The sequence below is a fragment of the Dictyostelium discoideum genome, assembly GCF_000004695.1.
Source record: "Dictyostelium discoideum AX4 chromosome 2 chromosome, whole genome shotgun sequence".
Classification (NCBI taxonomy): Eukaryota; Evosea; class Eumycetozoa; order Dictyosteliales; family Dictyosteliaceae; genus Dictyostelium; species Dictyostelium discoideum.
This window is the reverse complement of record NC_007088.5, coordinates 4,606,255-4,621,254: the sequence shown is the minus strand read 5'-3', so window position 1 is coordinate 4,621,254 and position 15,000 is coordinate 4,606,255. Positions and strand designations below refer to the sequence as shown.

At 26.1% G+C, this 15,000-nt stretch overlaps 5 protein-coding genes across 5 annotated transcripts in view; 4 read left to right on the top strand and 1 right to left on the bottom strand.

The window, feature by feature from the left end:
* The window catches only part of DDB_G0274425 (protein phosphatase 2C-related protein), a gene marked incomplete at both ends in the record, with an annotated part of 4,197 nt that extends 1,769 nt beyond the window's left edge, over positions 1 to 2,428 (top strand). The window contains one exon of the mRNA XM_639110.1: positions 1 to 2,428. This exon is cut by the window's left edge and continues 1,769 nt beyond it. Within this exon, the coding sequence (XP_644202.1) occupies positions 1 to 2,428 (2,428 nt within the window).
* A 640-nt stretch (positions 2,429 to 3,068) lies between these two features.
* On the top strand, positions 3,069 to 7,967 carry DDB_G0274427 (hypothetical protein; the record flags this gene model as incomplete). Its single annotated transcript, XM_639109.1, has 6 exons — positions 3,069 to 3,456; positions 3,586 to 3,849; positions 3,978 to 4,274; positions 4,450 to 4,767; positions 4,903 to 5,190; positions 5,278 to 7,967. The coding sequence occupies 6 exons, from the start codon at positions 3,069 to 3,071 to the stop codon at positions 7,965 to 7,967; spliced, it is 4,245 nt and encodes a 1,414-aa protein (XP_644201.1).
* Positions 7,968 to 8,711: 744 nt separating this feature from the next.
* On the top strand, positions 8,712 to 10,696 carry DDB_G0274429 (hypothetical protein; the record flags this gene model as incomplete). Its single annotated transcript, XM_639108.1, has 5 exons — positions 8,712 to 9,087; positions 9,242 to 9,511; positions 9,595 to 9,888; positions 9,969 to 10,271; positions 10,359 to 10,696. The coding sequence occupies 5 exons, from the start codon at positions 8,712 to 8,714 to the stop codon at positions 10,694 to 10,696; spliced, it is 1,581 nt and encodes a 526-aa protein (XP_644200.1).
* Positions 10,697 to 10,766: 70 nt separating this feature from the next.
* On the top strand, positions 10,767 to 13,600 carry DDB_G0274431 (hypothetical protein; the record flags this gene model as incomplete). The annotated part of the gene is made up of 2 exons (XM_639107.1): positions 10,767 to 11,091; positions 11,169 to 13,600. The coding sequence occupies 2 exons, from the start codon at positions 10,767 to 10,769 to the stop codon at positions 13,598 to 13,600; spliced, it is 2,757 nt and encodes a 918-aa protein (XP_644199.1).
* A 101-nt stretch (positions 13,601 to 13,701) lies between these two features.
* Positions 13,702 to 14,953, bottom strand: DDB_G0274433 (hypothetical protein; the record flags this gene model as incomplete). Its single annotated transcript, XM_639106.1, has 3 exons — positions 13,702 to 14,435; positions 14,530 to 14,607; positions 14,704 to 14,953. 3 exons carry the CDS (start codon positions 14,951 to 14,953, stop codon positions 13,702 to 13,704), a joined length of 1,062 nt encoding a protein of 353 aa, XP_644198.1.
* Positions 14,954 to 15,000: the final 47 nt, after the last annotated feature.

Below are 15,000 nucleotides of genomic sequence, written 5' to 3'. Positions count from 1 at the left end.
TTCATTAAATATTAGTGAAACAAATGATGGTATGGGAAGTGCCTGTATAGCATCATTATATGGTTGGGATTTTGAAAAGAAACAACAATTTGGTACACCATTTGCTGACTGTTTTTGTATTACAACCGATGCTCATCCAATGATAAAGGCAGTACTTTCAGTTGCTGATGGCTCTGGTCATGGTGAAGATCCTAAAAGGGCTGCCCAAATGTCAATTTTAGGTGCTAATCAATACATTGAAAGTTTATTCGACCAAGATATTCCAACAACTAATGATCTTTTAACGGTTGTCGGTAATTCAATTTTTGAAGGTCATAAACGTATTATTGAAGACGAATATTATCAAAATCAAGAAATTCATATTGAACCACGTGGTGCCACTACCTTTTGTTTAGGTGTTCTCTCTAAAAGTGTAAATGAAAATTTAAATAATAGTTTAATAAATTCAAATACAAATAATATTATTTCAATGAATCAAAATAATAATTCAAATAATCCAAATAATTCAAATAGTCCAAATAATAGTACAAATGGAGTTTCAAGCTCTGAACATGTAAATCATTTTAAAAGTTATATAAAACCATCAATTCAAACAAGACCAAGAAAAAATAGTAAAAATAATACCACTCCAACTCCAAATACCACCATTGCTACCTCAACTACCGCCACCACCTCCACCACCACTAATAATGATACTACTACTAATACTAATAATAATAATAATTCTTTAACAAATGGTATTGATTCACAATCAAAACAACCACAACAACAATCTAGTGGAGAATCATCACCACAACATTCAAGTCCAATAATTTCATCACAAAGATGTATATCAACATCAACTGAACCAATTGTTATTCCATTCAAAATCAATAGAACAACATCAATGGATTCTGAAATTTCTTCAATTCTCTCTGAATCACCTGAATTGGTTGGTGGTTTCTCTTCTCAAAGATTTTCAAATTGTAATGAAAATGATAAATTTACACCAAGAGTATTAGAATTAAATTATAATAATAGTAATGGTAATAATAACAGTAATCATAATAATCCATTCCCATTACCAGCATCTGCTTATCCAGTTGCTCAACCAACATCAACATCAACACAAACACCAGCACCAATAACATCATCGAAATCAACATCATTATCACAAATTAGAATTGAAAATAGTAATCAACTATTTCCACTACCACCACAACAACCAAATACCAGTAAATTAAGTTTATCTCCACCTCCAACCCCAACAGCAATTCAACCACCAATTTCAACATCAACCACAACATTATCAACACCAAAAAGCACTGTGCCACCAAAATTACCACCAAACACTTTACCACCACGTCCATCAAATTTAGTTATGGCAAATTCATCTGTAAATAATACTAATAATAATAATACCAATACCAATAATAATAATAATAATAATAATAATAATAATAATAATAATAATAATAATAATAATAATAATAATAATAATAATAACAATAATAATAATGAAATTTATGCACCATGGATATTTGTAATTGGATCAGTTGGAGATACAAAAGCATTTAGATGGTGTCATAGAAATGGTAAAATCACAGAAATTACCAATAGAGCTAAGAATATAAATGTTAATAATCAACCACAACAACTTGTAAATAGTCAATTATCAACTTCATCATCATCATCGTCATCATCACCTTCATCATCGTCGTATTCTCCACATCATTCTTCATCTTTATCACAATCACCATCACCATCACCAATTATGGGTTCAACCTATTATGGATCATCACCATCATCATTATCTCAAAGAAATTTCAATGAGGCAGGTGGCCAATTGGGTTGGATGTGGGGTGGTGATCAAGATAAAAGTTGGCCAATTGATGCTCCCTCTTATCCAACCATTTCTGGAAATGCTCATGATAAACTTAGAGAAGAGTTATTAAAGGCTAGAAATGAGAAATGTAAACCACTTCTAACTAATCTTCATTTTGCAATGGCTTTGGTTTCGCCTGGTGATAGAATTTTCATAGTTTCAGATGGTGTATCTGATAACTTTTTAAATTTTGAAGATTCAACCACCACTTCTTCATCGCCTTCATCGACAAAGGTTAAAAGTACAAGAGAACAAATTGAAGAAAATATGACACAATTCTTAAGTGAATTACCAAAAGAACAACTCTCAACTTGTGAATCAATGTCACAAGCAATCATAACTCATTGTATAGAAAAAACTGAAGCTTTTCGTTTACTTCAAGAGGAAATCGCCAAATTACTTTTAAAAATGAAAGAAATCGAAAAAACCACAGATTTCATTAAAGATCCACTCTATCAAACTTATAAAAAACAACATTCTCAAAAAACTAATGCACTCAGAAAAATCAAAATTGGTAAACCCGATCACTCTTCAATTGTAATTTATGAAGTTCCAAACGAATAAAATAAAAAAAATAAAAAAAAATAAAAATAATAATAAAAATAATAATAATAATAAAAAAGTAACCAAAAATAAATAAAAAATAAAAATAAAATTAAACATGAAAAATATTGATTTTAATGATGTCATTGCCTGATTTTTCCCACCTTTAATCAGATCTTGGGGTTTTGTTAAGAGAAAAAAAATGGGGTGGGTTGAAATAATTTTTTTTTTTTCTAAACAATAACCCCTTATTTTATTATTTATAAAAAAAATGATATGTTTTCAAAACAGTTCAAAATAGCAAGCCGGAAAAAAAAAAAAAAAAGAAATAAAAAAAAAAAAAAAATATAAAAAATAAGGTTTGTAAAAGATTTTTTTTAAGATTTTTTTGGATATGGTGTAAAGTTTTTTTTTTTTTTATATTAAATGCTTGATATTTCCCACCATAGAATTGATTCCGCATTTTTTTTATTATTTTTTTTTGCTTTACCTGTAAACCAAATCACCCAATTTTTTTTTTTTTTTTTTTACTCTTTTATTCCTTTAACTTTTTTTTTTATTCTTTTATATATATTATTTTTTATTTATTTTATATATAAATTTTTTTTTTTTTTTTTTTTTTTTTATTTTACAATAAAAAAAAAAAAAAAAAAAAAAAATAATGAAAAAATTAATAATCTTTGTATTTTTACTAATTTTTTTATTAGAGAAAAATTTTTTAAATGGATCTTTAATAACTAATGATATTACAATTGATAAAACTCAATATTCAATATGGATGACTGGTGGTTCTACAAATCAAAGGTGTAGTACATATTTTACTGTTCTAGTTACTGACACTGCAAATCCAAATTCAAAATTAACAGTCACAGCTCCAGGTTATACTGTTAGTGCTATTACTTATATGGCTAAGAAAAATGATACATCAATTTCTGTACCCTACTCCATAGGTACCAGTAGTATTCAACAAGGATCTTATAGTATATTAATAACTGCTAAAAATGATAATAGCGAATCTTCCACCCTTACAATTCCCTTTTTATGCTATAGTATGAATATTATTATTATTATTATTTTTATTATTATTATTATTATTATTATTATTATTATTATTATTATTATTATTAAAATTTAATTTTAATTTTATTTTTTTAATTTTTTTTTTTTTTTTTAAAAAGAACTTACCACTGCAAATAATGGAGTTGTTTTCTCAGGAATGAATGCCTCACCATTTGGTTTTATACTCCTCCAATTTTATTTAAATGGAGTTGAAGGAAAGTCATATAGTAAAATTCCAAATAGCAAAGGAACTGGAATGGCTGCAATTTATCAGAGTAAAGCATTATTTCTATCTCCTATGTTATTAAATGGTCCTGGATTTATATCAGCCGAAATTGAAGATACTATAACTGTAACTTCACCTAATTATTACTCTCTTACAAGTAAGATAATTATTATTTAATAATGTTTTTTTTTTTTTATTCTTTATTATTTTTTCATTTATTTTTAAACTCTAACTTTTGAACATTATGTATACATAATTTCGATTTTAAATATTAATTTTTTTTAGATTATGATAAAGTGAGTGTTTCAAGATTGGTATTAACTCAAAATATTCAAGTTTTGGGTGATTTATATGCTCCTCTTTTTATATTTACATCAAATTCAACATATATGTCGCCCTGGGTCAATTTTTTTACAAATCAATTTGCAATTTTTAGAATAATTGGTGGCAATAATTTATCAACAACCTATTTAGGTTTATATGATTACAGACCATATGATGGCGTATTAACTAACTATACTTTTTGCGCTCAAGATCAAGCATCTTGTACTTTAAGGGATTCAGTACAATATAATATCACAGGTAACTATTATTATTTATTATTTTTACTATTCTTATTATTATTATTATTATTATTATTATTATTATTATAATTATTATTATTATTATTATTATTATAGTTTTATTTTTTTTTTAAAAAAAAAATATATATATAGAATTAAACTAATTGAATTTTTATTTGAAAATTTTGATATAGGTTATAAAACAACATTATCAATACCATTGAATAGCGAAACTTCAAGATATTTTGTTACTCAAGATAGAAATATTGTAAATACTGGGTTTTCAAGCGGTCCTTATAATTATGAACCAATTTATTTAAAATACCAAACATTAAGAACTTATAGATTCCCATTTGGATTTAAAATTGGTAATAATTTAAATGGATTTAATTATTCAATGTCATTTTTAATTGCAAAAAATGATCCATTAATGGGTACATTTAGTGTAACTTCAGATACAGGATACATAGTTAATGGATACACCAAAATATTAGTTTCACCTGAGTCAACCAGTAAATATATATCATTTTTTAATTACTATTTATAAGGAAATTCCTCCTATCTCTTCAATATTTAATTATTCTAACTCGTTAATATTATTTAAATTTTAATTTCTTTTTTTTTTTTTTTTTTTTTTTTTTTAATAGATTCAACTTACCCAACATTTAATTCAAATCAATTCATTTATAAATATGATAGATTTTATTTACTTAGACTTGATATTAGTTATAGCTACAAAGTTTTTAAATTTTTATTGGGTACTTCAATTTATTCATTGCAATCACTTGCAGGAGATGGTATTTATGAAATAGTTGTAGATACACTTAAACCTGTGGCTCCATTTAGTGCAAATAGTATTTTAAGTCCATTTAATGATTTCAACTACCTAAATAATTTTGATTGTCCATTTATAGTACCACCTGTTTTTGAATTGGGTATGTTTTAAATATAAAAAAAAAAAAAAAAAAAAAAAAAAAAAAAATTAAATAACTAAATTATTAAAACAATAATTTTAATTATAGGTTTCAATATGTATGATATTAGAAATGCATCAATACTTTTTAAAACAATGAATGTAACAAATTCAGTTGCAGGAAATATTCTTTATTTTAATTTGACAAATATAGATATTGATTCACCATTGAGTTTATTTATTCACCACCAACCATCAACACAAAAATTCCAAACCATCCAAGACCAAACAATTCCATCTGAATTGTATCATAAAGTTTGGCCAGCAAAATGGAATGAAACAATTAGAATGTTTCAAGCAGAGTTTTATTTGCCAAGAAATTCTAAAAGTGGAAATTTACCGTATGCACTCTTTTTTAAAAGAAATGTATTTGTTTTAAATAATGCATTTGGTAGTGATGCTCAATTTAATGTAATTTCTGAAAAAATGGATTTGCTAGGTCCAATATTTAAAAATATTGAAAAGTATCCATCATCATCATCACCAGTTATAACTCAAACTAATACTGAGATCGGTTGGAAATTAACAATTAGTGATCCAATTAATGGTTTTAAAAGTGGTTATATTGTAGTTAAAGGTGCAATTGATGGTTCAAATTATAATTTTACTATTAATCCAACAAATAATATATTCGAACAAGTATATACAGTTGGTATTAATTTATCAACTCCTTGTATTTCTCAAGACTATATTATTTCTGATGTATTACTATTTGATACTGAAAATAATAATTCAACATTTACATTATTTAATGATGACAAATTCATAGGATTATCACTTTTTAATCCATTTATGAATTATCTCGGTGATCCATCAATCAATAAAATATCAGTTACTTGTCCAAATGAGGTATATGATCCAACACCAGTTGTAATTAAAAATTTTGTTTGTGGTAATAAAACAGTTGATGTAGGTTTAAGCTATAGAATCGTTCCATTTTATTTAGAAGTTGAAAATTTAGCATCTGGTGTAAAAAATAATAGTTACCCAGTAATTTATTTAACTGCAACTGATTTCGATACAATTCAATGTCAAATTACATCTGAAACAATAATAACACCAAAATCAAAATCATATCAATGTTCAGCTTCATTACCAGTAGCATTCGGTTACCCATTTGGAATTTTATTGTCAGTTTATGGTTTAGTAAATAATGGTGGATACTACAGTGGTTATAGCTCTGATGATATTAATAAATTAGGTTTCCAATATTTTATTAATACAACCTATACAATCGATATTCCAGTTATTACAGGTTCCGATAGAATTTCAACATTTGGTGGTGATTTATGGTTAACAGGTAAAGGATTTAAATCAGTTACTGGTGCAACATTCAATTATAAATCAACTACTAAACCATTACAAGTTAACAAAATTATTGGAGGTGCTGCTATTTTATTAGGCGGTATCACTGAAATGGATCCAGGTACCTACTTTAGTATTATTTTAGAAAATGATAAATCAATATCTTCAAATGAATATTTTATTTATCCATATCAAAAAGTATTGAATTATGTACCAACTCGTGAACCAGAAACTCCATCACCAACTCCAACACCAACTGTAACACCAGACCCTTCAACTCCAATTCCAACACCATCTCAAACACCAACGGAAACACCAACTCAAACACCATCTGAAACCCCCATTGAAACACCATCTGAAACACCATCTCAAACACCAACTCAAACTCCAACTCAAACACCAACTAAAAAACCACAATGCCCAGGAAAACCAGAATGTGGTGGTTCAAATCAAGGTTATTGTGATACCAGTACATCGGGTTGTGTTTGTTTCACACCATGGGTTGGTATTGACTGTACATCCAAAGTTATTATTGTACCACAACCATCAATTAATACAACCGATCCATCAACCGAAATTTCAACACCAAACGGAACAACTACTACCTCATCGAATCTTGATATTACATTTAGATCTTTAATATCATTAGTAGCTTTAAGAGAACTCGATTATGAATATAATGTAATCAATACCTATTACTTTGAAAAATGGATTTACAGTGATTTAACTAATAATACATCTATGTATATAACTAATATTACAAGAGATGACATTACAATATCACAAACAAATGTAACTATTCAATGGTTTGATAAGGCTACAAATATATCATTCGCTGGTAATAATTTACAAATGAACCCATCAACTTCAAAATATACAATTTCAATCAATTCATATCCATTTAGAAATCGATTAAGTAAATTAGAATTATTAATGTCAGCAACATTTGAATCATCTAGCAGTGACGATATTTGTTCATCTCAACAATTTGGAAATAATACAAACGAAGATTATTTAAAAATTCAAATTGGAGATCATTCAATGTATGCAAGATTCTTAAAAAGAGGTATTGCAGATGGACTAATTACCCCAATCGATAATAGAGTTATTGAAAATAATCAAACTCAATCAAATTCTGAATCATTCTCATCTTCATATATTGGTATTATAATACCACAGTATAAATCTAAAGTTATAGTAGATCCTGATTTCTCAGTATTATTAGATCATTCATCAAGTTCATCTTCATCACCAAATTCAATTTGTTCTAAAAAATCCAGTGGATTAAGTGGTGGTGAAATTGCTGGTATTGTAATAGGTAGTGTCACATTTGCTGCAGTAGTAATATTCTCACTTTCCTTTCATTTTGTAAAAAGGAATCAAGAAAATAAATTTAATAGATCCATTACAAATAAATTGGAAAAAGTAAAATAATAAATAACTAATAAAGAATGTATTATATTTATCATCTTTTTGGTAAATTTAATAAAATAAAAAATTATTATTATTATTATTATTATTATTATTTATATCATCTATAACACACTAAATTCATATTAAAAATAAATAAAATTTTAAAAAAAAAAAATTTAAAAAAAATAAAATAAAAAAAATAAAAAAAAATGAAAATTTGGTTTGATTTCGAAAATTCGGTGGTGTGGTGAAATTGCTGGTATTGTGGTTGATAGTGTTACAATTGATGCGGTATTAATTACCTTTCATTTTGTAAAAAGATATAAAGGAAATAATTATGATAGATCTGTTTTTCAAGTAAAATAATAAATAACTAAGAACAATGTGTTATATTTATTGATCAATCGTTTTGGTATACAATTTTAATGAAAATAAGAAAAAATGTTGAAAAAAAAACCCAACCCAATTTTGGATTTTTTTTTTTTTTTTTCAAAAAAAGATTTTTTTTTTGCGGGTTTCCTGAAGTTTTTTACAACCATCCCGTTTATATTGACAACCAACCTGTTTATAGTCCCACCTTCCTCATCATTTCTTTATTATTTATTTATTTTTTTTTTTTTTTTTTTTTTTTTTTTTTTTGACCAAGCAAACATATTTTTTTATTTTTTTATTTTTTATTTTTTTTTTTTACATCAAATATTTTATTTTTTTATTTTCATTTTTATTTTATTTTTTTTTTTTTTTTTTTAAATACATTAAAATAAAATGAAAAAATTATTTTTTAATTTTATATTTTTATTTTTATTAATATTTTCAATTGATTTTTTAAGTGGTTCATTAATCGTTAGAGATTCCTCACTTAAAAATTATAAAACACAATGGGCAAATGGCGGAGATAATCGATGTTTTATTTCTATTTATTTTTTAGTAACTGATACAACAAACCCTAATACAATAATAACCTGTACAGCTCCTTCAAATTTTACTATATACGAAACAGGTACGACTTTAAAAAACCAAACATCATATTCAACTTTGTTGAGTATGGTATCCAAAGTTGATACTGGAGAAAACCAAAGTTTTGGCGTAAATTGCCAAAATACTGCCGGGGAAACCTCACCAATAACCTTTAGTCTTTCATGTTTGTGTGGGTATTTTTTCCTTTTATTTTATTTATTTATTTATTTATTTATTTATTTATTTATTTATTTATTTATTTATTGATTTATTTATTTATTTATTTATTTTCAAATTTTATAATTATTAATTTCATTTTTTACTTCTTTTAAAAAAAGTAATTACTTCATCAAATTATGCAATTGATATTTCTCCAATGGACGCAACTGTTTTTGGTTATCTAGTACTTCAATATAAACTAAATGGTGTGGAGAACCGTTTCTCTAGTGATTTGCCATCTGCATCTGGCACAAGTTGCAGAAGTATATATATGAGTAATCATGGAGTTTTTGGTGCAGTTTCAAACTTAAATTCACCAGGGAGTGTATCCATGAAAATTCAATTTCAAAATACTTTACCAAACCAAGATAATTATTTTTCAAAAAATAGTAAGGTTTATTTATTTAATATTAGTTTTTTTATTTTTTTTTTTATTAAAACTTATAATTACTTTTATAATTTCAAATAATAGATTATGATTCAACTTTGGTAGTTAGATACCCAGAAAATTTACAAAACATTCAAGTTATTGGTGATTTATATGCTCCACTTTTTACATTTACAACAAATTCAACAAAATTAACACCCTTTGTTAAATATAATAACCTTTTTTTAACGTACAGAGCGATTTATAGTAATGGTCCACTCACAACTTATTTAGCATTATATGATTACATTACTTATATTGGACTCAGAGATCATACTTTTTCAGCACAAAGTGGCCAAACAGCAACGACAAGAGATCAAGTAAAATTAAATATCACAGGTAATTTTTATTATATTAATTATATATTAATTATTAATATTATTTACAAGTTATTAATTATTTAAAAATTGTTTATAAAGGTTTACCATCTACATTAACAATACCCACTTTTGGTAATGTTGAACAAATTGATAATATTGTAAATACCGGATTTTCAAGTGGGCCTTATAAATATGAACCAATTTATTTTAGATATCAAACTTTAAAATCTTATAGATTCCCATTTGGTTTTAAAAGTGGTAATAATTTAAATGGATTTACATATTCAATGTCATTTTTAATTGCCAACAATGATCCAATAATGGGTGATCTATATGTTACTTCTGACTTTCCTACTACAACCAAAGGATACTCTAAAAAATTAGTTTCACCAAAACCAACCAGTAAATATTAATTAACCTACAAACTTTTAAAACTTATTTTACCAATACAATACTAATTATAATAAAACACTAAACTATTTCTTTTAGATAATTTATTTTCAAAATTAAATAAAAATGAATTCATTCATTTATTTGGTAGATTTTATTTATTAAGATTTGATATTAGTTACCAATATCCAATTTTTAAATTAATTGTTGGTGATACAATTTTTTCACTTGAATCATATGCAGGGGAAAATATTTATGAAATGGTAGTTGATACTTTGACAATTACTTCAACATTTAAAGCGAATGGACTTCAATATTCAACTTCAGATTATTTTTTTTATGCAGTTGATAATTCTTACATTTCACCACCTTATTATGATGAAAGTAAGCTATATAATATTATAATGAACTATTGTTTTTTATTACATATAAACTAACTTTTTTTTAATTGCTTTTAAAGGTTTCAATTTTTATAATGTTCAAAATGCTTCAATTTTTTATAAAACAATGGATGTTACAAATGTTGTTGCTGGTAATATTTTATATTTTAATATGTCAAATTTAGATATCAATTCACCAATATCTCTATTGGTTCATCATCAACAATGGATAAAAGAATATTTGAATGATGATCCAATCTATCCTCAAGGATTACTAGATAAAGCTTGGCCAGCACAATGGAATGATACAATTAAAATGTTTCAAGTTGAATTTTATTTGCCAAGAAATTCGAGACAAGGTCCAATGTCTTATGCCCTCTTTTTTAATAGAAAACAATGGGTATTGAATAGTGCATTAGGTAGTAATGCTTCATTTAATGTAATTTCAGAAAGTAAGTTAAAATTTTTATTTATTTATTTTTATTGAAAAAATTAATTACTAATTTAATATTCAAATTGTTTAATAAAGATGCTGATTTAATGGGTCCAATATTTAAAAGAATTCAAAAGTATCCATCTTCATCACCAGTTACAATTCAAACTAATACTGAAATTGGTTGGAAATTAACAATTAGTGATCCAATTAATGGTTTTAAAAGTGGTTATATTGTAGTTAAAGGTGCAATTGATGGTTCAAATTATAATTTTACATTATATCCAACAACTGATGTATTTGAACAAGTATATACAGTTGGTATTAATTTATCAACTCCTTGTATTTCTCAAGACTATATTATTTCTGATGTATTACTATTTGATACTGAAAATAATAATTCAACATTTTCATTATTTAGTGATTATAAATTTATTTTAAACTCTCTTTATAATCCATTTATGTACTATTTTAATGATCCATCAATCAATAAAATATCAGTTACTTGTCCAAATGAAGTAAGTGATCCAACACCAGTTGTAATTAAAAAATTTTCTAGTGATAAAACTGTAGTTGATGTAGGTTTAAGTGAAAGAGTTGTTTCATTTAATTTAGAGGTTGAAAATTTAGCATCTGGTGTTAAAAATAATAGTTACCCAGTAATTTATTTAACTTCAACTGATTTCAATACAATTCAATGTCAAATTACATCTGAAACAATAATCAATTCAAATTCAAAATCATATCAATGTTCAATTTCATTACCAGTAGCATATGGTTACCCATTTGGAATTTTATTATCAGTTTATGGTTTAGTAAATAATGGTGGATATTATAGTGGTTATAGCTCTAATGATTTTAAACAATTAGGTTTCCCATATTTAATAAATACAACATATACAATCGATGTTCCAGTTATTACAGGTTCTGATAGAATTTCTACATTAGGTGGTGATTTATGGTTAACAGGTAAAGGATTTAAATCAGTTACTGGTGCAACATTCAATTATAAATCAACTACTAAACCATTACAAGTTAAAAAAACTGTTGGGGGTGCTGCTATTTTATTAGGCGGTATCTCTGAAATGGATCAAGGTAGTAACTTTAGTATTATATTAGAAAATGATAAATCAATATCTTCAAATGAATATTTTATTTATCCATATCAAAAAGTATTATTATTTATTCCAGATCCACCAACCCCAACTCAAACACCAACACCAACTGAAACACCAACTGAAACACCAACTCAAACACCAACTCAAACACCAACTCAAACACCAACTCAAACTCCAACTGAAACACCAACTCAAACTCCAACTGAAACACCAACTCAAACTCCAACTGAAACACCAACCCAAACACCAACCGAAACACCAACTCAAACACCAACCGAAACACCAACTGAAACACCAACTGAAACACCATCTCAAACACCATCTCAAACACCATCTGAATCTTCATCTGAAACACCAACACCAACACCAACACCGACACCAACTAAAAGACCACAATGTCCAGGAAAACCAGAATGTGGTGGTTCAAATCAAGGTTATTGTGATACTAGTACATCGGGTTGTGTTTGTTTCACACCATGGGTTGGTATTGACTGTACATCCAAAGTTATTATTGTACCACAACCATCAATTAATACAACCGATCCATCAACCGAAATTTCAACACCAAACGGAACAACTACCACCTCATCGAATCTTGATATTACATTTAGATCTTTAATATCATTAGTAGCTTTAAGAGAACTCGATTATGAATATAATGTAATCAATACCTATTACTTTGAAAAATGGATTTACAGTGATTTAACTAATAATACATCATTGTATATAACTAATATTACAAGAGATGACATTACAATATCACAAACAAATGTAACTATTCAATGGTTTGATAAGGCTACAAATATATCATTCGCTGGTAATAATTTACAAATGAACCCATCAACTTCAAAATATACAATTTCAATCAATTCATATCCATTTAGAAATCGATTAAGTAAATTAGAATTATTAATGTCAGCAACATTTGAATCATCTAGCAGTGACGATATTTGTTCATCTCAACAATTTGGAAATAATACAAACGAAGATTATTTAAAAATTCAAATTGGAGATCATTCAATGTATGCAAGATTCTTAAAAAGAGGTATTGCAGATGGACTAATTACCCCAATCGATAATAGAGTTATTGAAAATAATCAAACTCAATCAAATTCTGAATCATTCTCATCTTCATATATTGGTATTATAATACCACAGTATAAATCTGAAGTTATAGTAGATCCTGATTTCTCAGTATTATTAGATCATTCATCAAGTTCATCTTCATCACCAAATTCAATTTGTTCTCAAAAATCCAGTGGATTAAGTGGTGGTGCAATTGCTGGTATTGTAGTGGGTAGTGTCGCATTTGCTGCAGTAGTAATATCCTCAGTTACCTATCATTTTGTAATGAGAAAGAAGGAAATGAAGTTTAAAAATAATATTCATTCATTACAAAGTAGAAGCTAATAAATTAATTAATTTTAGGTTTTAAAAATATTATTTTTTTTATTGTTTTTTATTGTTTTTTTTTATTTGTTTTATACATATGTTTGAGTTAGAGATTTCTCTTATTTTTCTTCGACTATTGGACAAATTTTAACAGGAGTTAAAGGTTTTTTAGAGATTGAATTTGAAGAAGAATTTAAATTTAAAGAACCTGAAGAAGAGGATAATGAATTCCTTCTGATGACCTCATGTTGATCTCTTGAGAAATATTTCATGATATTGCCAATAGTGACAGTACCATAACAACCGCCTTCCTCTTTAGAAGATAACCAAAGACGATGCAAACGATTCTTGTAAAGGATATTAATGATCTCTTTAAAAGTAGTACTTGATGGAACAACACAAATCTTTGATTTACTATTAGTTTTATTCCAAAAGTCTATTGCTGGCGATAAGAGTAATTCAAAGTTTTCAGGGTCGAGGCCACGAAGATCAGTGATTGATAGATTACCAATGATTTCACCATGTTTACCAGTTAGAGCTATACTTTGTTTTGAATGTTTCATCATGACATAATAACATTGTATTGTCATTACTTCAGCATTAATTGTTATTACATCTTTTTCAACAAGGTCTTTTAATTGACCAATTGGCTTTTCAAAGTCAGCACCTTTAATTTCATCTCTATTCTCCAATATAAATTCAAGAATATCCGTTTGTGATATTATTCCTTTGGTATTTGCATCTTCTCCGACTACAATTACTCTATGGATTCCTTTTGAAAAGATTTCATCTATTAATTGATGGATTGATCCAGATTCGTCAACTGGTATAAAAAAATCTTTTTTACTTTGATCTAAATATGAAAAAAAAAATAAAAAAATAAAGTTATTAATAAAATTATTAGATTTTAAAAATTGAAAAAAAAAAAAAAAAAAAAAAAAACATACTTATTAAAACCGATACTGGTTGATTTGCAAATTTTTCACTTACACTAACATCATGACATAATCTTACCCAATCGTGTCCTTAAAAAAAAAAAAAAAAAAAAAAAAATTATTCTTTTATTAGTACTTCTTTTATGTTTATAAAAAAATAAAAAAATAATAAAAAATAATAATTACCATCTTGTTGAGAATTATTTGCTAAAAATGAATCAATAATTGAATGAAGAATATCATTCATATCAATAAAACCCAAATAATCTCCAGTTGCTCTTTCAATTACTGGAACTGATAAAATTTTATTTGAAGCCAATACTTTTAAAGCATCTCTAACTTTAAAATCGTCATATACATTAATGACGTGAGTATTTCTTTTTTGAATCCAATATTGACTATTTGAATTTATTACGTCTGATATTAATTTTTCCATTTTTTTTATTTTTTTTTTTTTATGATTTTTTTATTTTATTTTATTTT